Raw genomic sequence first — 25,482 nt, forward strand, 5'->3', positions numbered from 1 at the left:
TAAATGTTCTAAATTTATTGTTTTTATGTACCTTTCCAGAGGCTCTTAAGATCCTTCACTCTCTCATGAGTGGATATAGAATACACTTCATGTTTGTTAAGTGGAAAGAGCCAATAAAAAAATTTTCTGGTGCCAGAATTTCTTACTCTGCAATAGACACATATTTCCAATGAAAATGTTTATATAATGATAGCTTGTTATACTTAAAGTAAATCTGACAGAGTGAACTGTAGTTGTGCTATAGGTCAACCAGACTCGAGAGATGGTTGAAAATCTAACAACTGTAAGCATTGCCTGAATCCTCCTTTTATCTGGATCTGTTTGGATTGCCATACAGAAGATATAAAACTGTTATAATTAAAAAATGAATAAACACAAGTTATTATTGCTGAGTTTTTAAATCCATAGTCATTTCATCATGAAGATAATTCTAACACAAAATAAGTATTTCTAACATTGAAGCTTCATTCTGGTGGAAATCTCATCACTAGGTTATATTTCTAAGGAGAATTTTTTTCTTCAGAGTTGATAGAATATAATCTGACCTGTGGTAATAATTAAAGCGAAATAATGTTGAAAGTAAAACCAATCAAACTAGAATAGTAGTATTTCATAGCCAATTATTCATATGTCTGTTGTGATTGAAAAATAGTAATTTAAAAATAATTTTTAGAGGAATGAGGAAAAGGAGGAAGAGCAGAAGGAGGAGAAAGAAAAAGATTTTTATTTTAATTATTGTCTACGTATCTACTACATTTTAGTTTCCCCATTGGTTGGTGTTTCCTACCGTTGTCCCAACATCTAATGTCAATCAATATGATCAATGTTACCTAAAATGAAGGATATATGCTAGAATATATGAATGGATTAATCCAAAGTTTAGCTTAAATTCAAAAGTGGACTAATCAAAACAGTAACTAACAGCAGCAGAGGAGTCACCATGCCCAGCAAAGTAGCGTATAAAACTGTGCCCCCATGAGTCAAATGTTATATGAAAAGAGAAAATTTCAGTAAACATTGGAACACTTAAAATTATCCCGATGTCTTACATCATTCAGATAAAGGTATTTAACTTAATATTTCAAGTTGTCTATGAAGTAGTGAACATGATGAGGTTATTATAACACACATTTGTTCGAATAGAAGTAAATACACTATTCTAATGAAAGTGGATGTAATTTCAGAATATCTATGTTGATGAGAAATAGCAACAATATAAAATACCTAATTCCACAAGTATGTTCTGGATTTCTTATGCATGAAAGGTCATTAAACCAGGGGGGGAAAGCGATTAGCAAACACAATTATGTTTTCACTGTTTTCCCATTTCTTCTCTTAGGACACAAATTACAAATATTTTGAACAATGAAAATCCAAAGGAGAGAACCAAGAAGGGGGCAGCATTTTAAATATTTCTCAGAATGTCTGTATAATAAACTTAGTCATTGAGAATTTGATCAATAATTAATTTGAAATTTTCTAGCATTTTCATACTGTAGGCACAAAATGTTTTAAATAGTTTTTTTTATTAGTGAGAGAAATAAATGTTTTATTGAGTAGAAATAAAAACATTTATTTTTTGCAGATGGAATGAGCCTCCTTCATTGGAATGGACATATCTACTTTCCATTCTTTCATGTTAGATGAAGGACAGGTCCATTATAGGAGGCAGAGCAGGTGGAATTTCCCCACAGAGGCCTGCAGAGCATCTCTGAGACTATCAGAGGCCGTCAGTCTAAGAATAATACCTACTGGATGGAACTGAAGTGGCAACCTGTATCAAGTTCTTGCAAGATTCAAAAATAAAAATTTTCTCTTTGCAGAAAGCTTCTTTGTCTGTAGGAAAAAGAAGGGTCCATGCACCACAACAGAAACATACTGTATAAGAGCAGTAAACTCCCAATAAATGCTCAAATATAAACAGACCCATGCACACTGGTGCACACACACTCCCATGCATGTGTACACACAGACATCGCATACATAGATTTCAGCACAAAACTATTGAATAATCACCTTCAGAAAAGCACTACTAAACTATGAGCCACGACAGAGACAATTTATGCTTTCTAAGATATGCAAATATTTATATCATTAATAATAAAAACTTAGAACAGAATTCAAAATCATAGGAAAGTTTTATGTTCCCATTTGAAATTAATCACACCAATATTTAAAGTTTTGTTAAGTAAAATTGGGTTGAATTTCTTCTAAAATATCGATGACCATTCCATGACAGAAATAATGTATAGGAGGATCAATGTAAAGGAAAGTCTGCATATGGTGAAAGATGAATAGGCTTAGGAGCATATCAGTTTAAACCACTTCAGTTTAGGGATAGAATAACTGCACAAATCATTTTATCTGACTCCTTTATTTACTACAGACACAAACCTGGGAGTTAGGAAATCTGGGATCTATTTTATTCCTTCCACAAAGCTAGTTACTAGGTCCATCAGTAACAGATTACATCCCCATTAAAGTTACCCGTGAGGAAGACTGCTTTTAAATGAGGTTTATTCTTCAAATACTAAATACTTTAAAATATTAAATCAGAATTCATATGTGATGGTTTCTTAATTTTATGAACATAGACATGACAGGAAATTGATATTAATGACTGCTAATAAGTTCTTAGAGTCATTCTTCCATTTCCCAGGCCTATACAGTGCTTTTAAAATGAAAGGTTATGTGCAAAAATAACTAACATCTCTGTATGATTATAAATATTTTCATTGTATACTGTACATTGAAAACCTAAAAAACATTTCCTTGTCTTTTTCCTTGATGCATCACAGCAGAAAGAAAGCTATTATTGACTCTAAATAGCTTTCCTCTTCAAATAATATGGAATCACCTATTGTCAAATATTGTTTCTTCTTTTTACTGGCTCCTTTGATAATTATTCTTAGAAAAAGAATTTGAAAAAATAGTTGAACATGGTATATTACTCATTATGTTTTCATAAATTCATAACCACCTCTGAAATTTTTAGAACACTGGTTACAAACAGCACCATTTAAGACTAAGTCTTCAGCCCTAGCTGGTTTGTCTCAGTGGATAGCAGTGATGGCGAACCTATGACACGCGTGTCAGAGGTGACACGTGAACTCATTTTTTTGGTTGATTTTTCTTTGTTAAATGGCATTTAAATATATAAAATAAATATCAAAAATATAAGTCTTTGTTTTACTATGGTTGCAAATATCAAAAAATTTCTATATGTGACACGGCACCAAAGTTAGGGTTTTTTAAAATGCTGACACGCCGAGCTCAAAAGGTTTGCCATCACTGGGATAGAGTGTCGGCCTGTAGACGAAAGGGTCCCAGGTTCGATTCCAGCCAAGACACATGCCTGGGTCGCGGGCTCAATCCCACCACTCCCCCCAAGTAGGGGGTGGGCAGGAGGCAGCCAATCAATGATTCTCTCTCATCATTGATGTTTCTATCTCTCTATCCCTCTCCCTTCCTCTCTGAAATCAATAAAAATATTTTTAAAAAGACTTTCTTTATAAAATATCTCTTGATTAATAGATACACTAGAGTAATATTTATTCAATTGTCTATAGTAAGATAAATATTGCAAATTAACTATCAAATTAAAATTATAAAATTTAACTGAAAGTACTTATTAATATTAACTTGTATTACTATTTATTAACTAATCAATAAATAGATGAATTTTAAATTTTCTTAACTCTCAGTGATCAAAGTGTAGTAGGTAATGTTTGCAAGCCTAGAAATATTTCGGGTAACAGGTAGGTAGAGATATGATATGTGTTTTTCTCCTAAAGTTATTTTTATATTTCAATCTAAATGAAAACTGAAAAAACTTGGGGAAGAACTATAATGCACCAACTCTCCATCTTAATATAAATGTTCCTGGTATTTTTGCATAGCCGCTTTCAGGGTTGCTCCCACTCACATCTTGGCCGTGTGCATAATGCACAGATAGTTTTCTACCGAGTTTTCCATTCATATTTTATCATAGATAACTATTTACACATGGAATCATTAGGTTATTTTTATCATTAAATTAATACATGGCTATATATTATTATACTTGAAGCATTATTAAAACTCAAACAATAATTTCAATGTGAGCAGCACCTATCTATTAAAATGGGTGATCTTTTGTAAATTCTGATTTTGTGAGATGATCATAATTAGGACATTAAGTAACCATTTATTAGTTACCATTTATTGATAGCACCACACCAGCTCTTTACTACAAATATAATGCTTTTATCTTCCCTTTTCCTGAGCAGACATATTCCCCAGGAACTTAAATGTGAAATAGATCTACTTACTCATCCAGAGCCACAGTATTTTAAATATGAATCTGACAAATGCCAAGACTTTTCCATACATCAAAAAGGAAAAAAAATACTGAAATTTATACTCAATGATAATTATCTTGGACTTTACAAAATAAAATCTATAAAAGGGTGAAAAGTGTATCTGGTGATTTTTCGGGTCACAAATATGTTCAGTGTAACAGGTAACTAACGCCATTTGCAAAGGGCATGGTCAGCTCTTATAGTTGAGACAAACCAGGAAAAACGGTGGGTTTCCATGCTCTGTGACACTAAGCAGTTTACTCCTCAGCTGCTTTATCTGTCAAATGAATATAACAATGAGAATGTCACAGCCTTATTGTGATTATGAGAGGTAATGTGTGTCTGCATAGAAAGTTCGAAAAATGGCAGCTATCTGAAGGCTTGGGGTTCAACTTCCCCTTGAACTTCATTGTTCAGCGTACTTTACTACCAACATGCCATCAAACAATTTAGGCTAGACCAGTGATGGCGAACCTTTTGAGCTCGGCGTGTCAGCATTTTGAAAAACCCTAATTTAACTCTGGTGCCGTGTCACATATAGAAATTTTTTGATATTTGTAACCATAGTAAAACAAAGATTTATATTTTTGATATTTATTTTATATATTTAAATGCCATTTAACAAAGAAAAATCAACCAAAAAAATGAGTTCGCGTGTCACCTCTGACACGCGTGTCATAGGTTCGTCATTACTGGGCTAGACTCTATCAGAATGAAGTGTTGTCACCTAGTAGACTTATAATTTTTAAATACATCACTGATAAATACTAAAAACAGAGACAATTTCTTAAAGCCATCTGTGTCAGTAAATGTGATTTACAGCAAATTAACTACTATGAGCTTTAGTACTAAGGTAATTTTACAATTAATTTGTAATTTTACTATTATATGACTACATAGAAACTGGAATAAAGACTATGTTTGCCCTGTGCTGAGAACAGCATCTTTTGTATGTGCCCTCGTATCTCTATTATAAGAATTAAAGTAGTATGTCTTATATTTCAGTACTGTTTAGTACTGTTCTAAAGACATAACAAAAAACCTGTCTTTATGATTAGGAAAGTTTTTCCTGGCCAAAAATATCAGAGCGTAAATTTTAAATATTCTGATAACTTTAAATTTAATTGTGCTTTGTCACCAGTATACATAACATGTACCTTTTAAAAAAGAATTTTAAATAAAATGAATAACTAATTAAATGTGAGAAAGATCCTGAATAATATTAATATGATTATCAAATGTATTTATTTTATAATTTCAATTTTTAAAATGAATAATTTGGTGGCTCTAAGTAAGATAAGAAGCCTTATCTCTAATGACTGGAAACCTAAAGTTTGCAGCATCCATGATATTTTTAAAATAGTGAAAACTAAGGAAGTCTTTTTTCATTGAAATAGGATATTAAAAGTCTACTTTGAATAACATAAATCTTAAATGAATGCCTCAGAACAATTTTTAAAAGGCAATTAAATCTGGGGGAAGGAAGAGAATGAGAACAAGGGAATCAAATCCATTGTATTTTGAATGTACTTTTGTGTATGACTTGAAGCTCAATGGAGCTTGTGAACCATTAACTTCAATTACACTGAAAACTCCAAACAAACCATTGCTATTGTAAATCTCATTAATTTTAAACACATGGGGACTGGAATAAATGGACTTTGAATTAACTCAATCCAAATTACCTAATACTAAAATATAATTGGAATTCAGTTGCTGTAAATTGCTTCCCAGTCTGAAAGGCAGAACAGATTGCTATACTAAGGTTTATTACAATTTTATCTATCTTTAAAATTTCATAATAATATTTCTATTAGGTATGAAATGGGAAACTAAGGTAATTTTACTAATGTTTCTATATATTTTCTTAAAACTTGGGAACCTTTTATCAAATTTCAGCTCTTTAAGAGAGAAATTTTCGTCCTAGCCGGCTTGGCTCAGTGGATAGAACGCCAGCCTGCGGACTGAAGGGTCCCGGGTTTGATTCCAGTCAAGGGAACATGCCTGGGCTGCGGGTTCCATCCCCACTATGGGGTGTGCAGGAGGCAGCCGATCAATGATTCTCTCAGATCATTGATGTTTCTATCTCTCTTTCCTTCTCCCTTCCTCTCTGAAATCAATAAATATATTAAAAAAAAAGAGAGAGAAATTTTACTGTGAGTTCATTAAACTATTAAATTCCAAACACAGAAGTGTCAAATGCTAAATATATCTACTAATACATTGGTTTTGGTAAAATGATAATTTCCTTGGTTCTAAGTCTCTTCCTGCAATCACTTCTATGGTGATGAGGCAAAATGTGATTTTAATATCAACTAGTAAGAAGAATACATATGTAATAATAAAAGAAGTATATTGCTAAATAGTAAGAATTAAAAAATAGGTTTCTAAAATGAGACCACATATTCTAAAAACAAAGATAAATTATTTTGAAAAGGACTGACAGTTTTTGGAAGTTTGGTATTGTTATCTCCATCCACTTGTAAAGAGTGAAGTCACTGTATGAAAATACTATTATAGTAATTTTGTATTACTTATACCAGCCTTCACCATATTTTATTAGTTTATATAATATCTAAGTGTTTGAGAGCTACATTTTAATAGGGCACCTATTATTAACATTCTGCTTTTACGTAAAAAATTGTTCATCATAGGATAAATGTTCATGCATTCTCTGTACCTCCAAGTTTACTTTCATAGAATAGGTAACATCATTATTTAAGCCAATCCACCTTGAAAATGTGTGATATGCACATGCAGCTTGTGAATACTGATACCTGAGAAGAAATGTGCTTTGAAGCCCTTCTTGGATACAGTGTTGTCAGATCTGAACTCAATTCTCATGTTGTTGAACTGGGATGTGATCACTTCAGGAACTTCAGCACCACAAAATTTGCCATGCAATTTAGACTCAGAGGAAAGGCCACTCCAAATCTCCACATAATCGTATTTGCAAACCTAGTAAAAAACACACATGGTTATTATAGTCACAAGATCTGGAAGTATCAGATAACTGACATTTATTTTTTTAATTTTATTTTTCAATTACAGTTGATATTCAGTATTATTTTATATTAGTTTCAGGTGCACAGCATAGTGGTTAGATAATCATATACTTTACAAAGTGGTTCTCCCAATATTTCAAGTATCCACTGGCACCATATTTGGTTATTACAATATTATTGACTATATTTCCTATGTTGTATTTTCCAATAAATTGGAATTGATAGGTAACAAAAAAAATAAAGGAAAGGTCCCAACTATGAGACAGAAATGTGTGCTTGTTTATATATATTTATAGCATATATCTTATATCTCTTTTTAAATGTTCAAATATTTAAGTTTTCACTAGGAACTGTGAAAAAATTTGTCATATACCATCTTATTTAATGCTGACAACAGCTACATGAAATTTAGCCCATGAAGTAACCATTAGCAATAGACATGATCCTTTCTGTTGTAAAGATGAGAAAACTGAGGCTCAGAAATTTTATATAACTTGCCCAAACTTATACATCTTATTCATTGCAGTGTGTTGATTGATAACATGGAATTTGGCTTGGTCTAGAGTTGCCTCCCAGAAAATTTATTCTAATCAGAACAGCACCATTAGGAAATTTCAAAGTAAGACACTGGTATATAATAAAAAGGATCCTTTGTCTTTCAAACTTATCAAACAAACTGATATTTCATCACTTTAAAAATATATTTTTATTGATTTCAGAGAGGAAGGGAAAGGGAGAGAGAGAGAGAGAGAGAGAGAAACATCAATAAGAGAGAATCATTGATTGGCTGCCTCCTGCACACCCCAGACTGGGGATCAAGCCCGCAACCTGGGCATGTGCCCTTGACCAGAATTGAACCTGGGACACTTCAGTCTGCAGGCCAATGCTCTATCCATTGCGCCAAACCAGCCAGGACCAAACTGATGTTTCTTAATTTCTTTGAGTTGCTCAGCAGCATTGATGCAGGACTACAAACAACAATAATTCTATACAGTGGGATGGAGGCAGACATTTATACTAAAAAGAGATAGAATTTATATGTAATATACAAACACCACCAAAGTGGCAGAAGCTAAGTGAATGCCAGGTATTCTTAAGCAATCTTATGGCCACTAACAGATGTTTCCATCATACAATTCTGAAGTTTCCACAGGGCACATTAAAGAACACATCTTGCATGAATGACCTTATTACAAAAATGTGTAATTAGCAAGTGTAACAACTCATATGATTGAACCCTGGGGTATGATCTGTACCTTGTAATATGTCAACTCAAATTACTGGTTCGTGGGGTTTTAATTAGGTGATAAATTAGCAAGATATTGCTAGAAAAAATGAAATAATTTTTCTATCTACTTTGTTACAGCTGCAACTTTTGTTTAGAGAGGCCTCTGACATTGGATAGGAGAATGTAACCAAGGCCAAAGTTGTTTCACATTGATTTTCCCTTTTGGATATCCATTTAATGAACAAAATAACTAAGTTTTAGCTAAACTCAGTATTCTATACAGTCAGGTTTTTGCGCATGCCTTTATTTTAACTAGTTAAGACATCCAACTATGAAAATACAAAGAATTTTGTAACATCCGTTTACACAGGGACATCATTGTAAGTTTAAGACTCTGAGATATGTTACTGAGTCTGAATGGGTTTTCCATGAATAAAGACCATTACCATGAGAAAAATGCTTTTCGAACACAAATCTCCATTTACTTAGAGCCACCCCCCCTCAAACCACCCCTGCTTCCTCCTGAATATAAACTTCTAGCCTTCTTAGGAACATTTATCAATGAATGAATCAAAATGTCCTATCTGCCACAACCAATAGCTTTAGGGAAAACTGAAAGAATAGAAGTCATTCAACACAAAGTTCATATCAAACCACAGCACTGGTAGGGAGATTCCCATTTTCAAAAAGTGTCACTCATATGAAAGCTCTTCTAAAAATACTATAAAAATTATTTTCGTCATTCATAGTTCCTCTACATTTGATAGGACTAAAGGAAAAGAATGTTCCATGTGGATAAAGTATGTTGTGAATATAAACTGTGGTCTTTCCCATCATAAAATGTGTTCATGACGTAAAGAAGATCTCAAAATGTCCAGTGAGCCCTAAAAGTCTACAGTTGTCTGAAATACAAATGTTAATCACATTTCAGACTTTAATTTCCTTTAAGGAAACACAAAAATCAGCAACTTCTTTTTACCTTGAAGCCATTAATAAGAGGTTTAAAATCACACAGAAGCACCTTTCAAATAAATCATTTCACTTGTTTAAATGTGGTCACCTGACAGAAAACTGTACCTTCACTATAGTAAGTTTTTGTAAAGGAAAGATAGCATCAATTAAGTGCATTTTTATTGAGGTTAAAAATATTAATTTTGTAAATCAAAGACAATATTAACTAAATGTACCTTTTATTAAGGGTAAAGTATTAACCTTCCCTTATTTGTGAACAGGGAACACATTCATAATAAAATACTAGTTATGTAATGAAAACATATCCATTGCCACAAGTCAAATATACTGGCTTCTCCCAAAAGAATATTTTTGTTATGACTCAACCAGTGGATTTTGGTTTATTTTCGTTTTAGAAAAGTCCATGTGACATGAAGCTGACCTTAATGTTCTCAAAATTCTTTAATAAATCACAAATGCTGCATATTAATACACTAAATAAAACCCCCTCAAATTAATTTCCAGTCTCCCTGAAACAGTCTAAAATATTATCCAAGGCCAACAGGAATTATAAGCAGTTGCAGAAATGAGCAGTATAGCAAAGAAAGACTAGGATATCTATACCATTGTACCACCAAAATACATTCTTTCTTTCCTTACATTTTTAGTTTATCAGTTTGCCTTCAGGAAATCCAAAAACACAATAGAAAAAAATTATATTTATTATTCACTTACTTCGTTGCCCTCCAATTCAAAAAACTCAAACTTCACAGAAATTCTGTACTGAGTTGGCGCAACCACTTGCCACACACAGTTTTTATTAGGAGGGTACTCCTTGGGCCAACCTGGAGTGGTGATGGTGCCATTAAGTTTGGTCAGAAGTCCACCACAAGCCGCTAGAAGAAAAGAAAAGGAAATAATTTTTCCTTAACAAAGTCATCTTAGCACCTTCCCATTGATAACCCAACATCTCAGCATTAAATTTCAACCATCTTTCAGATTTTTCAAGATGTAGAGCATTGCAGTCTCTGTTCCTTAGACTTTAGTACAACTATTTTAATCATCTAGTCCCACTTATAAACTGCTATTTCGTAGCGTTGGAACCAAGCAAAGTATGGTTGTACCACAGCATTTTAGATCATTTTAAAGTTGGGTGATCAATATAAGGAAAACTGGGTGTCTGCATCCTTGTCTTTTTAAAAAATATATTTTATTGATTTCAGAGAGGAAGGAAAGGGAGAGAGAGAGAGAGAGAAACATCAATGATGAGAGAATCATTGATTGGCTGCCTCCTGCACACCCCACACTGGGGATTGAGCCTGCAACCCGGGCATGTGCCCTTGACCCGAATCGAACCCAGGACCCTTCAGTCCACAGGCCGACGTTCTATCCATTGAGCCAAATCAGCTAGGGCTCATTGTCTCTTAAATGGCTATAATAATAACTACCCCATATGGTAGTTGTGAGAATTAATGAAAAGTACAGGTAAAGCACAATGGGGTCTGATGCTGTAAGACCACAATCAATTGGTTATTTCTTTATACTCTTTTTTCCCAACACAAGCAATTCTTGGAAACAGTTGTCTGTGTAGCAAGCAAGATAAACTATACTAAATATAACATAGCTATTATTCAAAAAATCCAATTAGAAGTATTTTTTCCCTTTTGGATGAGCTATTTAAAAGACGTACTATTTATGTTACCCTTCTTCCTCATTGAGAGGGAGTTCAGCAAAAATCAGGGAATCCAAGAGGAAGCTGAGTGAAAAGAATATGTATTGTATTTGGTTTACAAATAATTGCTAGGGAGTCAAGAGTTACCTAAAGTAACTGTTCTCTGCTTTCATTGCCTGTGTGTGTGTGTGAGTGTGTTTGAGTGTGTGTGTGTGTGTGTGTGTGTGTATGATGGGGCAAAAGTAGGTTTACAGTTCTAATATATGAAACTGTTTATTCTTATATTATTATTTATTATTGTATTATTTTTCATATGAACACTGTAAACCTATTTTTATCTCTCTCTCTCTCTATATATATATGTATATATATACACACACACATACACATATATACACATATATATACAAACACACACACATGCACACATATATATACACACACATATATATATATATCTTAAGCTTAAACTTTTAAGAAAAAACAGAGTCCTTGATTTTATAAATAGGTCACTGGGGTGTGGCATTTATTCATTAAACAAATAATTCTGCCCCCTTTGCCACTTTTTATGTCCTCTGTTACAGATACAATAGAGAACAAGGTGTTCATGTGTAGGGAGCTTACATTTTTGTTGGAAACAAAAATAGCCTCAATATATACATAAACATGAATAATATTAAAATGTCTCAAGTTTTATGAAAATGATTTTGGTAGATATCTTCAGAGAGGAAAAAATGAGGAACAGAATGGAGGAAGCAGATCAATTTATGTATTTTGTCTGTTACTCGAGCATGAGGCCTTCAGTGTGGAACAGGGGAAACGGAAGAGTCAGCTTTAACTTCTGAAGGAAGAGATCACAGGACATCGCAACAAAACACCGTACGAGAAATCTCATCTTAGAATTACAGAGGAAATGCAGAAAACATAGCAAAATGTCTTTGTTTATGAATCTTTTATTAATAACGTGTATTCAGTTCCTGCTTTATGTCTGATTGTGCTACATGCTGGAAATACAAAGATGACTAAGAGTCAGGACTCTGCAGTTCAATAAGGGAGACACACCATAAATTATGTTTAAGAAAAGGTAATAGCAGCGAGTGATAGATGAATGGACAGGAGGATAAAAATATAGGTTCAGAGAGAAATAAAAACAGAAATAAATAGTTAGATAGATGATAGATAGATAGATGATAGATAGATGATAGATAGATAGATAGATAGATAGATAGATAGATGATAGATAGATGATAGATAGATAGATGATAGATAGATGATAGGTAGGTAGGTAGATAGATAGATAGATAGATAGATAGATAGACAGACAATTGGCCTACTTAGCAACCAAAGGTGGAAACGACTGATTTTATAATGAGAACCCAGGCAGTTTCACATCAGCTGTGACTAAACATTGAGTTTTACTAGTTGAGGAAAGAAGTTATTATAAAGGAAAGGAAAGGAAGAGGGAGGCAGAAAGAAAGGAAATGAGACTTTAATGAAAGAAAAATTAGGTAGAGGGTTTCAGCAGGGGACGCCAAGTGCAAACCCAGCCATACCTTCACAGCTCCTTTTGTCAGGCCCCAGCTCGTAGCCAGGCTCACACGCACACTGGTAACTGCCCAGGGTGTTCAGACACCGCTGCTCACAGCCGCCACGGTCAGGCTTGGCACACTCGTCTTCCTCTATAAAGATGGCACGAGTTAGAGAATGACTGGAGTGTTTTGTTTTTATATACTAAGGTGTAAGATTTTTTGAAATTATGATATGCTTAATAGCTCTGAATGAAAACGAGCCAATTCATTGCTTCAACAAAGGAGCAGGAACAATTTGCAAGCCCTTAATAGATGAAAAACAAGAATTCATGTCACTGCATCCTAAGAACATGTAAGAACCAAGAGAAGTACTAGAAACCTAGAGCAGGGCCAACTGCAGATCACCGTATCTCAGACACAGTATTATTATTTTTCAGAATGAAACAGAAAAACTTTCTGAAAAAAACACAGCTTCACCTGCTGATGTCATAGTATAGTTTTCTAGATATCTTAAAAAAAGCTTTTAAAGAAATATGTCATGGTGAATATAAATTAAAAAAGGAAAACCTCAGAAACTTACTGGACCTCTTTAAATGTAAAGCACTCAGTGTTTTTATATAGACGTATTAATCCAGAAAATATAATAATTTCATATTTTTACACCAATATACTCTTTTAATTATATATGGAAACAAAAATGTGCTATATGAAAAAATATATTCTTCGTAAAAAAAAAAGACATTCTAGGTATACCACTAAGAGGACATAAATGTTTTCCAATGTAGTAAAAGCCATTCTATAATGGGTGATTTGGAAATGCTGTCACCTAGAAATAAATTGATGAACTACAAGTCAGTATGAATTCTTTGTTGACTATATTGCAAATATTTTCTCCCAGTCTATAGATCCCTTTCTGAATTTTACTTTGTCCATTTCGTTTTAAAAAGGTAGAATATCCTAATGGAACTAATACCCTAATACCCTGTGCTACAAAGTCCAAAATTCTAGTATTTTACCAATAACCTTTGTCCTCAAAACCCACCAAAATCCCCTTATGAACAGCGCATACTTCAACTTTCAATAAAACTTTACTCCAGTTGTCCCTACCTCAAAGCTAAATGTCCCATTTATCCTGGACAAGGAAAATCTCACATTTCAAATTATTTTAAATTACCTTTAAAAAAATTGGCAGCAAACCCTGCCTTGTTCACAGTCCCATCAGAAACAAACTTCATCCACAAGGTGTTGGAGGTAGACCTGATATCTTCAGGTTTATCATAACCACAGAAACGCCCTATCAAAGGGCTATTTTCTTTGGTCCCATCTCGAACTTCTAGGTAGTCATAGGCACAGTTGTCATGTCTTTCAATCTTAGAGAGTAAAAGTATGTGAACATATGTCTCATTAATAGATAAAACAATTTCTACAGTAAGATTATTATGTATTTTCAGTGCCATAATACTGATATGGTCATATAACAGATTACTTATATTAAATGAGAACATATCTTGCAAGTGTGCATGGTGATTATCTACACTGCCCATGGATAAAAGACCCATATTATTTTGGTAAATATGGAGAGATAAAAAACAAATCTACAGAACAATACATCTGTATGCATCTGGATCAACGAAAGTTAAACTGCCTTTTAAAAGAAAATTAAAATACAAGTGGTAATTCTTTAGAAAATAGAACGGATAACATATCCATACTTATAATGGTCCTTGAATGTCTGGGCCAGAGTATGCTACAAGCAGTGTAAAATTTTCTCAGGAATATAGCTATAACAACTGCCCGTTGTTATCAAGGAAATGGTTATTTTATTCAAAAAAAGCTGCATTCAAATTCTATTGGCAAATATTACACTATTTTAGGTTATAGATATCTTTTTGAGGGAAAGTCTGGTAATATGGATTACATTACTTCCCAGTCTATGGAATTCTTTACTGATAGATAGCATAGTTACATGTAGAAAGACCACCATACTGTAGAGTCAGCACTGGCTAGCCGCTAGGCCTTTCTCCGAGTACCTCGGCTGATGTAGATGAGCCCTTTTACCTCAACACACTCCCCTCAACCCATATTAAGTGGCAGGACTCAATGTATCTTCTTCAACAACTAAATGCAAATGGTAGATCAGACTATCGGCCTATGAAACTTATGGAGAACTGTAAGTTCCTGGACTCATGTTTTTGCCTGGAACTACTTCTAAAAGCAACAGAGCCAAAATTTACAAATTATTTTAAAAGCTATGAGACAATTTCTAAATAAAATTCTTGCTTTTTATTTTATTTTTTTTACAGAAAGGAGGCACTCATCCTGAAATCTTAATAGAGTCAACTGCTTATTAGATATCTGAAGCTAGAGAACCATGAAAAGTATTCCATCTTGTGAACCACTGTCTGACATACACTTTGCTGATATATAGAACTCAGTTGCAAAATACAGTCATTCATGGAACTACAACCAGAAGGCACAGAAATACTGCATAGTTGTTGGAAGAATCTGTTTCCTGAATTGTCAAACATTAATAGCAATAGTCTTCAAATTAAGTAGCATAAACAAAAGACAAAAAATAGATTTTTGAAGCACAGATTTGGTTAGAACTAAGAACTACATTGCTGCTTCCTTTTCCCAATCACAGTAAGATTCCTATTCCTTCAACAGTCAGTGCCTATTCTCTGCCAGGCACTCTTCCCACTGCTTGGAAGGCACCATTCAGCAGAGTGACAGTGCCACACCTACATAGGACTTAGCTACTTCTGGTGGGTAGAGAGCAAAGGAACAATCAACAGGAAAATAATTAAATCATAAACTATTAGAAAGTAATACATTTTATGGAAAAATATAAAGTGGAACAAGAGGTAAGAGAAGTTGGGGGTAGGAGGTATGAACGTTGCTCCATCAGGCTCATTAAATTTGATTAATAAATTCAGACTTTTCCCTAAAAATGTATTCTCGTTCTGTGTGAGATTATGGGAATGAATAGAAAATATTTAATATAAATAACATCTCATTTTTTAAACACACTTTTTAAACTGTAGCTGTTTAAATGGAGAGATGGGGAGGGAGAGCTAGTAGTAACTAATTAAGGCACTAATAACTTAATTAGTCACTGGAGATGACCAGGCCAATCTGATCAGCGATATATATGCTTTCTTCTTGTAGCCTTTAATATACTCCTTTCAAAATCAAAGTTCTCTATAAAGATGAGACCATTTCCAGATGGCCAAAGGCTATTCTTCAGTCAAGGGGTCATATAAAATAACATCTAAAGCACTCAAGGTGTAGGGCTTGATGGAAGAATAAGCAACATTGAACTAGAGACAAAACTGAAGGGAAAATAACCCATGTTCTCAGCAAGCCATCCTACACTCAGTTGCTTAAAGCAGCACAGAATGAACTGCCCCTGACTCATGAATTGTATTGGAAGGGGGAAGGGGGAGCTAGAAGAGGAAAGGAAGAGAGACCATACAATGACGGAAGAAGCTCCTTGTAGTAGGAAGTCAACTAATAGAAAAAGAATTACAGTGCAGCATAAAAATTAAGAAGATTAATTTTAAAAGCTTTTTAATTACTATTTGAGGAAATTACTGATTTTAAAAATTACAGTATTACAAGGAGAAAAACAAAAAAGACACTATTGAAAATGAAACAAAAATTTATATTTCTTCAGTGATTGAAAAGAAATAAGATAATGGATATTTCCCTGTAAATAAAACTCAGTCTATTTTTTAACAGATATGCAATAGATCATTTTAAATTTTAATTTAAAGTATAGTCACTGGCTACTTAATAAGTTTAAATAATTTATATGAAACACAAGGATAAATAATTCATGATCAATTGTAGGATTGATTCCACTAGTAGCTATTTATAAATTATGTATAACTTACATATTAAATATTATGCACCTGGTGTTATGGATAACACAATAGAAATATGCACTGTATTCTCACATAGTAAAGGCTACAGTTGTTGAATTACTTAGAAAATAAAATGTGCCTCATACATATGAATTTATAATATTCAGAAATGCATAACCGGTTCACCAACCATCCTGGATAGCTTACCAATGACCTCAATGACCTTTGTTTACATATTTTTCCAGCTTAACTGAATTAACCCTAAGTGGAATGCCAGCACAATGAATCTGTTATATTGGTGTTATTATAACTATACCTTTTCGACTACATCTCCACAGAAGTAAGGATGAGCACAAATGAAAGTTTCAGTTATTGTATTTATGTCACTTGAGTAGCATTTGCTCCAGCTATATCAATTATTTAATCAAGCAATATACTGATTGGCTAGAAATAAATATGGTTGAAGCTAAAAAGTGAATAAGTGTATTGATATTATGCCGGTAACTTTAAGCTCCATGAGAAAAAGAATATCAAATTCAGTGATTTATAAAAACAGTTATAAAAAAAAAAGCAGTTTCTTCTTGAGTTATAGCCTGGACACAGTTCACAGATATGCGACCTGAATGCAATGCCATGCACAGCTGCACATATAATAAATTTGTTTGGATAATGATGACGTTAATTTATTACAGACTTTAAGGTAACCAAACCATACATGAATGTGGCCAAGTTTATCTCAATGTAAACAGAACTAACATGCATATAGAAAATACAATGAAAATCATAGTAAGGACTATGCCTCTGCACAGCGCCCATTAGAAAACTGATATTTAGGAGATATTGGAAGTAGACGCAAATACACAAAGGGGGAAAAACAAGTACACAGATTAGTGAGAAGGGATTAAGGTTACATTTCGTTACTCAGTGGGGGCTCATGCCTTTACTAGCAGGTTAGGGAGGGAGCATGAAAAAGCCGAGCAACTTCCAATTAGCAAGAACTAAAATCAATTACAGGTCATCTAACGTGGTCTGTATCTATATCTATATCTATATCTATATCTATATCTATATATCTATATATCTATATCTATATCTATATCTATATCTATATCTATATCTATATCTATATCTATATCTCTATTACAACATGGATGACCCATGAGGATATTACACTAGTAAAATAAGCAGCCACAAAAAGGCAAATATTGTATGATTCCAATTACACGAAGTATCAGAGTAGAGTAGATAAAGTCATAGAGAGAGAAATGAGAAGAATGGTTGCCAAGACCTGGGGGTAGGGGAGAAAGGGAGGTTGTTGTTTATAGAGTTTCAGTTTTGCTAGAGTTCTGGAGAGGGATGGTGGCGATGGTTGCACAACAATCTGAATGTACTTGACACTACTGAACTATACACTTAAAAAATGGTGAAAATTGTATATTTTATATTATGTCTATTTTACCATAACAATAAAACATAACCCTCTCCCATGACTGTTCGTGTGTAGCTTAAAAATATAATTAATGCAATCAGCTCCTAAATGATTAAACTTTTATAGAAAATATCCTGTGAAATTATATACATTTGGAATAATGCTCAAGTAATTATTCTTTTTAAAATATATTTTATTGATATTTTAGAGAGGGAGGAAGGGAGAGGGATAAAGAGATGGAAGCATCGATGAGAGAGAAACATTGTTGATCAGCTGCCTCCTATACCCTCCACTGGGATTGAGCCTGTAACCCGGGCATGTGCCCTGACCGGCAATTGAACTGGTGGTCTCATGGTTCTTGGCTGGACGATCAACCACTGAGGCATGCCAATGAGGCTAAAGTAATTATTCTTTGCTTTGGAAGAACATGTTAGTATATAACTAGCAAAATCAATGTTAGTCACTAAGCATTAGTCACTAAAAAAATTAATTTCCACAATGGGAAAAATCCAGTAGAGCCTAATAAATAATCCTATCAACAAGAGGAATTTTGAATAAAAGAAGAAAAGCTTAATAATAGTTTATTATTTTTAAATTTACTATCATACTTAATATTTTATTATTTAATGAAAGTATTTTATTATTACTATTTAATTTTAATTAAAATACACATATAATTACAGCTCAAAAAGGAGAAAAAACAAATATTCTCAACATGTGAAAATCAAAAGTCTAGTTTATGTTCATTTTTATGTGACTCAAGTTTTTAAATGCTGCCTACTTGATTTTTTTCCTTCATGACACAATTATTTTTAACTGCTCATAAATTTAGGAAATATTCAGTGAAAATCTGTTATGGCCAGAAAATATACACTTGATAGTGTGTAAAGAGTGGTGAATAAAACAGACACATCCCTGACTGACAGACATATATGTTAATTAAACAGTACAAATGTGTAAATGAAGAATGTTATAAAGGGAAAGAATTTAATGCTATGAGAGAATATCAATTCCTCTCTTTGTGACCAGGTCCTGGGAGCAAGAGTGCACAGGCCATGGAATTGGTGTCAATCATAGTGCTACCAGTTATGAATTGTGTGACCTTGGCCAAGTTTATTTAAACAAAGACATGCTCATCTTTCAGAGTAGAATTATAGCCTTAGCCATCATTCTGAAGACCTACTTAATTCTCTTTAATAGTCATTAACGAACATGTATTCTTTTTAAAAAATTTTATTGATTGATTTGAGAGAAAGAGAGGGGTGGGGCAGAGGGATCGATTTGTTGTTCCAATTAGTTATGCATTCACTGGTTGATTCTTGTATGTGCCCTGACCGCGACTGAACACGCAACCTTGGCATATTGGGATGATGCTCTAACAAACTGAACTACCCAGCTGGGGCCACTAATATATATTCTTAGCTAAACATCCCAAAAATAGTATATCACAAGCATAAAAATTTTAAGTAATTTAAGACCTCCCTGTCTAGGCTTCTTAGTTCATTAACAAAGACTAGTCTAATTAAATTAAACAAATATAAATTATTTAAAAGAATCAAAGGATTACTTTTAGTTAGGCAGTCCACAAAGTACCAAGATAAAAATTTCTGTAAGTAGTTTGGAATGTTGCAGCTTGCAGTACTGATGGCTAAGACTATTAAATATTAAACATCTATGGTTTCTATAAGGGAAGTACAACCAAATCAGTGTGTAGAAATGTGGACAAGTACCTCAACCTTAATCCCGTTTAAATTAATGTATGTGGAGATTTCAAGGTAAACATAAGTCAGCTCTGAGTTTATTTCACTTCTTTTCTGCTTTATTAACAGTTCTTGAAAGTCGTTACTATAAACATTTCCAGTCTTCCAGACTGTTTCTCTTCTGTATGTCTGCATACGGAAAGTGCTCAAGTAAGATAGTACTTTAGGGGCTTCTTTATGAATAACCCTGCTGCTGAACAGAAGTGACTGTAGACATCATGATCTCCACGCATGCACAAGCTCACTTCAGTACTGGTCTTCAGACGCAACGCACCCATAACTACTAGGGAAGAGAAAGCTTCACAAAGGGGATGATATAGAAGTATCAGGACTCTACAACCCCCAAACAGTGTCCTTTCCTGTTGAAAAGCACCCAAGATTCATTAACCAAAGTACTTGTCCAGATTTTCTTTCTATATTTACATTAAAGCCTAAATGGCATTAGGAGAGGTAAAGCTGTGACATAAATTCACAAAAAAAGTATAAATAATGGACAGCCAGTAAATCCTTTATAGATTTCAACAGGATGGGGCACAAGTTTATCTTAAGGGCCCTTTTATCTGAAAGGGCAGAGAGCCACAGAAGATTTAAAAGTTATGAAAATAGAAACAGTTTTTGAAAAATGGCAAAGACTGATATTAGGGAATAATAACTGGGGGGAAAACACAAAACACTGGAGATTGGTGAGGACTTTCTAAAAATTATACATTTTCAACATAAAATGTATAAGCCGTATATTGAAAATATATTATGCAAACAGAAATAAATTGATATAAAAAGGTAATTGACTAAATGAAATAAACCACCTAATGACCACTAGAAAAAATTAAAAAAATATATATATACAGTCAATTTTTGGTATTCATGGTTCAGTTCCATAGAGTCACTGAAAACACTGAATTAGTGGATACATTGCTCCTGCAGAAATACTCGGTAGGTTCCTGCAAACTTCTGGTAACAAAGTTTTTGTCAAGCAATCAATACCTAACCTTGTTTTCTGTGTGTTTCTGATTAAAGGCACCTTAAAAATATCGTCAACTCATTCAAACTGAACTCAAGGCCAAAAGCACTATAACTTATACCTGAATGATGCTTGTCTAACACATTTTCTCCATAAGGCACATCAGAGCCGGGAATGTGCATGTCAGATGACTCAAATATTTTGCTGCTTTGTGTTTGTCCATGAATAGCCCAGAAGCATGGTGAATATCATTTGAGGGTTACAAATAAGTTTTAGTGAGTAAGCAAATGTGTAAATACAGAATCTGTGAGTAATGAAGATATACTGTAACTGAAAATTAATGCTGATTTAGGGCTCATTTGTGTGATACTATGTTAATAGCATAAGTTCAGTTCCCTAATCTAAAAATATTTAGATGGTATATTAGGACATCTCTAAATCCCTTTTCACTTCTGAATTTCACAGAACCCTGGATCTCTAGTTAAATTCAGCCACACCGCACACTAGGTCCTCTATAAACCAAACCTATCCAGGCATATTTCCTTTTTTATGAAAACTTATGTACCTCTGATAAAGGAAGGATATGTTAATTTCCACCTACCAATCATCATGTGCTCCCATACCCACATATACTTCATCTATCCATCCCTCCCATTATCAAATATTAAGCATGCACCGATGCTGGAGATATAGTGATCAATAAGACATCTAAGATTCCTACCCTCTGATGATCATATCTAGTGAGAGACAAACAATAACCATGTAAGCAAATCCATAGCAAATTCCAAAAAATGTAAGTGCAATGAACTGAAGTAAACCAGAATAATGGTTTGTAGGCATTTGTAGGTAAGAAAATATTTTAAATTGAGTTACCAGGCAAGGACTTTTTAAGGAGTTGATGATTAAGAAGTAATACTTTTAACAATAAAGATAAATTAGAAATAAATAGATTAAACTTCATTCTAAAAAAAAGAGAAAAAATCTGAATTAGGTAAGAGATGAGGGAAAAATGCAAAGATCTAGAAGTTGAAGAACATCAATGGCAAATGCCATGACGTGGGAGTAAACTTGGCATTTTTGAGGAAAGGAAGGAAGGCCCAGAGGGGCGGGCACAAAGAGAGGGAGGAGCTTGGGACTAAATTGTGGCACACCTTGGTCCATGATAATTAAATCTGTGTTTTATTTTAGGTATAATGCAAAAACCCTGAAAGAATTTAAGCAGAGTAGTGTTATGATCTGTCTGACATTATAAAAGTATCACTTTGACTGTGTGGAGAACAGGATATGTAGGGCCAGGATAGAGCTGTGAGAAGGGGCAGTGTTGGGACCAGACTGATGGCCAGAAAGTAGGTCATATATGGAACGTGTTTTGAAGAAAAAAATAAATGAAATATGCTGATAGACTGGCCTCGGGGTTAAAGAGAAAAAGTAGAATTAAGGATATTCTTTTTTAAAAAAATATATTTTATTGATTTTTTACAGAGAGGAAGGAAAGGGATAGAGAGTTAGAAACATCGATCAGCTGCCTCCTGCACACCTCCTACTGGGGATATGCCCACAACCAAGGTACATGCCCTTGACCGGAATCGAACCTGGGACCCTTCAGTCCACAGACCGATGCTCTATCAACTGAGCCAAACCAGTTAGGGCAAATTAAGGATATTCTTTGAGTAAATAGAGACACACTGAAATAGTAAATACTAAAATGAGGAAGACTGAAGGAGAGTGGCTTGGTGAGTAAGACAACACAATCAAAGGTTTGGTTCTAGTCATTTAAAGATGAGAGGCTTATTAGACATTCAAATATGCCTAATATATAAATGAAGGAGAAAAAAAAGACATAAGAAAATGAATCAGCCCAGCTGGCATTGCACAGTGGTTGAGCATCAACCTATGAACCAGGAGGTCACAGTTTGATTCCTGGTCAGGGCATATGCCCAGGTTACGGGTTCCGTGACCGGTGTGGGACAGGCAAGAGGCAGCCGATCAATGATTCTCTCTCATCATTAAGGTTTCTATCTCTCTCTCCCTCTCCCTTCCTCTCTGAAATCAATAAAAATGTATTAAAAATAAAGAAAATAAATCAAAATTGAGAAAGAACAGAAACTAGAGATAATAAATAAATGTAGTGTGAGCCAAATTATGACATAATTTTTTTAATCCTAAAGCTTAGTAATAATTTATTCATTCACTCAATCAACAAGTATTTATTGTAACTACTCTTTGTTAGGCATGGTTCTAAGTGCTTGAGATGTAAATCTTTCCTACTTGTCCTTTGTACTATCCTAGTTTTTAGATACATGGAATAAATGCATTTTCTGACATCACTTTTGTAATAAAATTCCATAAATCATTGGATTATATATTGAAAGACAGTCCATTGCTTAATTTTTGCAATATCACAACATATAAGTAAGGAGGTTATTAGGTAGATAATTTTTCAGTGAACTAGTTATTCTGTTTTCTAAATAGTAGGTGAATCCTACCCAATTTTAGTTTTCTGTTAACAATACAATGTTCTAATTTGAATAATATTATTTGTAATTTTATTGTTCCATTAAAATAATAAAATGCAAATGTGAATCAAATGATCTCAGAACCAAGGTTTCCAAACATGCAAAATGGTTGAAAGCATAAACATCATGACCACAGCAGAAAAGATAACTTTTTCATGATAAAAAAATGTATGCCTTGGGAAATTAAATGGTACATGCAAAGTGGTAGAGATGAGTCTCAAAAAATATATTACACAGCTTGCAGGCGGGGGTGCAATGTTCTCTGGGTTTCTGAGTAAGTAATGCCTGGATTCCCCTGGTGCCCTTGCTGTGGGGGCAGAGTCACCACCACGGTCACTGCACTCAGCACACCCTGGCAGCCTACGGGGTTCCCTACTGCCTTAAACTTGCTTGGACAGTGAATCAGTGTTCTAATCCGTGAAGTAATAATCTCCAGTTGTGGCAGCTGGTACCCCCTGCCTGGACCTACCACCACATCTCATCATTTCTTCCCTTTTCACTTGGGCTCTCAATTTCTAGTCTGATTTTTGCCTTAAACATACTCTGAAATTCCTGATAACTTCCCTATCGCTTGGCTTCTAATTCCTCAGTTCCTTTGACTTCACAAAAAAATGACTCATTAGCCAGTTTGGTAATTTGGGGCCCAGACTTTGCTCCAGAATTCTGACTGGCCTTTCGTTTAATCTGCATCATCTAACACCGTGATGCTGGTGCTGACCTCCTCCTCCATAAGTATTTTTCATGAAGGCAGAAGCTCCTAAGAACACTGAAATCCCTCTTTTTGATATAAACACTTATCTGTGTCATGGCAAAAATGGATTTCCCCCCAAACAACAACAAAAAAGACAGTCTACCTTTTAACCTCTTAGTTTAGAAGAGAAATAAAAGTTCTATTATTTAATGGACCTTTAAAACAGCTTTGTGAAACGAGCCTATGCATTTGTCAGAAGAAACTATTGTCAGTACTTCAAACATTCTGATTCAGATAGCACAGATAATGTAAACGCACTTTAATCTTGCAAATGTCTGCAACAAGAGAAAGGATGGGAAGAAAAAAACACATTGGCTCTTGATGTTACATTTTATAGGCAATCCTTTGCTTCTTGGCTGATTAAAACGCTGATTCTCTGGTTCTTTGCTTATTTAATGAGGATACCCTTAAATGCCACTGTCATTTATAGAGCGTACACTCCAAGAAGGTTGCCTAAACGACTTTACCTCAAAGGCCTGAAAGGTCAGCCCGACATAGTAGCCTTCTGACACCATTATTTTCCACACACATTCTTTCATCGGTCTGTAATCATCGGGATAATTAGGAGACTGAATCTGTCCTTCATTTTTACGGATCTCACCTCCACAGATTGCTGGGGAAAGCAAAAATAAATAAGTAAATCTGGACATGACATTTCATTTTCTTCTAAAAATAACATTTTAGTTCAGTGCCTGTAGCTGAGTAATTCCATAAAGACCAGGTTATAAAAATCAAAGTTGGCCGGTTATACTGTTGTAAAAATTTAGATGGTTAAAAAAAAAGCCCCCAAAATTCTAGCCACTTAACTATAAATATTAGATAGTAGTCAGCACAGGCATATGTGCTGTTTTAATCACCACACTTTTACTCAAAATAAAAAGCATATTTTTAACACTTAAAAGCTTGAGAGATTTTACAAGTTTCGTGTGAGTCTGCTCTGTGATTCCCTGAGCTGCTTCTTTCGAGTTTTGACCTCAGGTACAAGAGCTGATTAGGAGAGAAGCTGCACAGAACTCCGGTCCCTGGCAGTGGGCTAGCGTCATGTGCTCAACATCTGTGGCTCCGTCCAAATAACCCTTTTCACTGCCATGCAGTTAATCTTTAGAACAAAATACCTCCGTTTACTTAAAAGTTTAAGGGAAGCAGAAGTCTGCTGTCTTCTGAATTTCCTAAACTCCTGTCCGAGCAGAGGCAGGAGCAAGAAGGGCCTCCTCCACCCACAACCAGGCAGGAGCAGAGCAAGGCAGGAGCACAATGCCAATGTATTGTCTTAGAGGATAGAACAAAGCGCCCAGCAGATTCTTCCCTGAATGCTGACCTGCTCCTTTAGACCAAGCATGCTCCAAATGTGCACAATTACTTTCTGTGCAGTTTCCTCTAGCAGAGCATTTCAGCAGTACAGGCACCAAATAGACACAAATTCAATACGAAGGAAAAGGATAAGCTCTTCAAATATTCTAATATCATCATGAAA

General features: G+C 34.3%; 1 protein-coding gene across 1 annotated transcript in view; it reads right to left on the reverse strand.

Moving 5' to 3' along the window:
- The window catches only part of TLL1 (tolloid like 1), a 164,925-nt gene that overhangs the window by 24,129 nt on the left and 115,314 nt on the right, over positions 1 to 25,482 (reverse strand). The window contains exons 12-16 of the mRNA XM_070415358.1: positions 24,476 to 24,621; positions 13,900 to 14,095; positions 12,750 to 12,875; positions 10,260 to 10,420; positions 7,118 to 7,298 (exon numbers count right to left, since the gene is read on the reverse strand). Coding sequence (XP_070271459.1) covers positions 7,118 to 7,298; positions 10,260 to 10,420; positions 12,750 to 12,875; positions 13,900 to 14,095; positions 24,476 to 24,621 — 810 coding nt within the window. The remainder of the gene's footprint in view (positions 1 to 7,117; positions 7,299 to 10,259; positions 10,421 to 12,749; positions 12,876 to 13,899; positions 14,096 to 24,475; positions 24,622 to 25,482) is intronic.

The sequence above is a fragment of the Myotis yumanensis genome, unplaced genomic scaffold (genome assembly GCF_028538775.1).
Source record: "Myotis yumanensis isolate MYYU_CA2020_CCGP unplaced genomic scaffold, mMyoYum1.0.hap1 SCAF_5, whole genome shotgun sequence".
Taxonomy (NCBI): Eukaryota; Metazoa; Chordata; class Mammalia; order Chiroptera; family Vespertilionidae; genus Myotis; species Myotis yumanensis.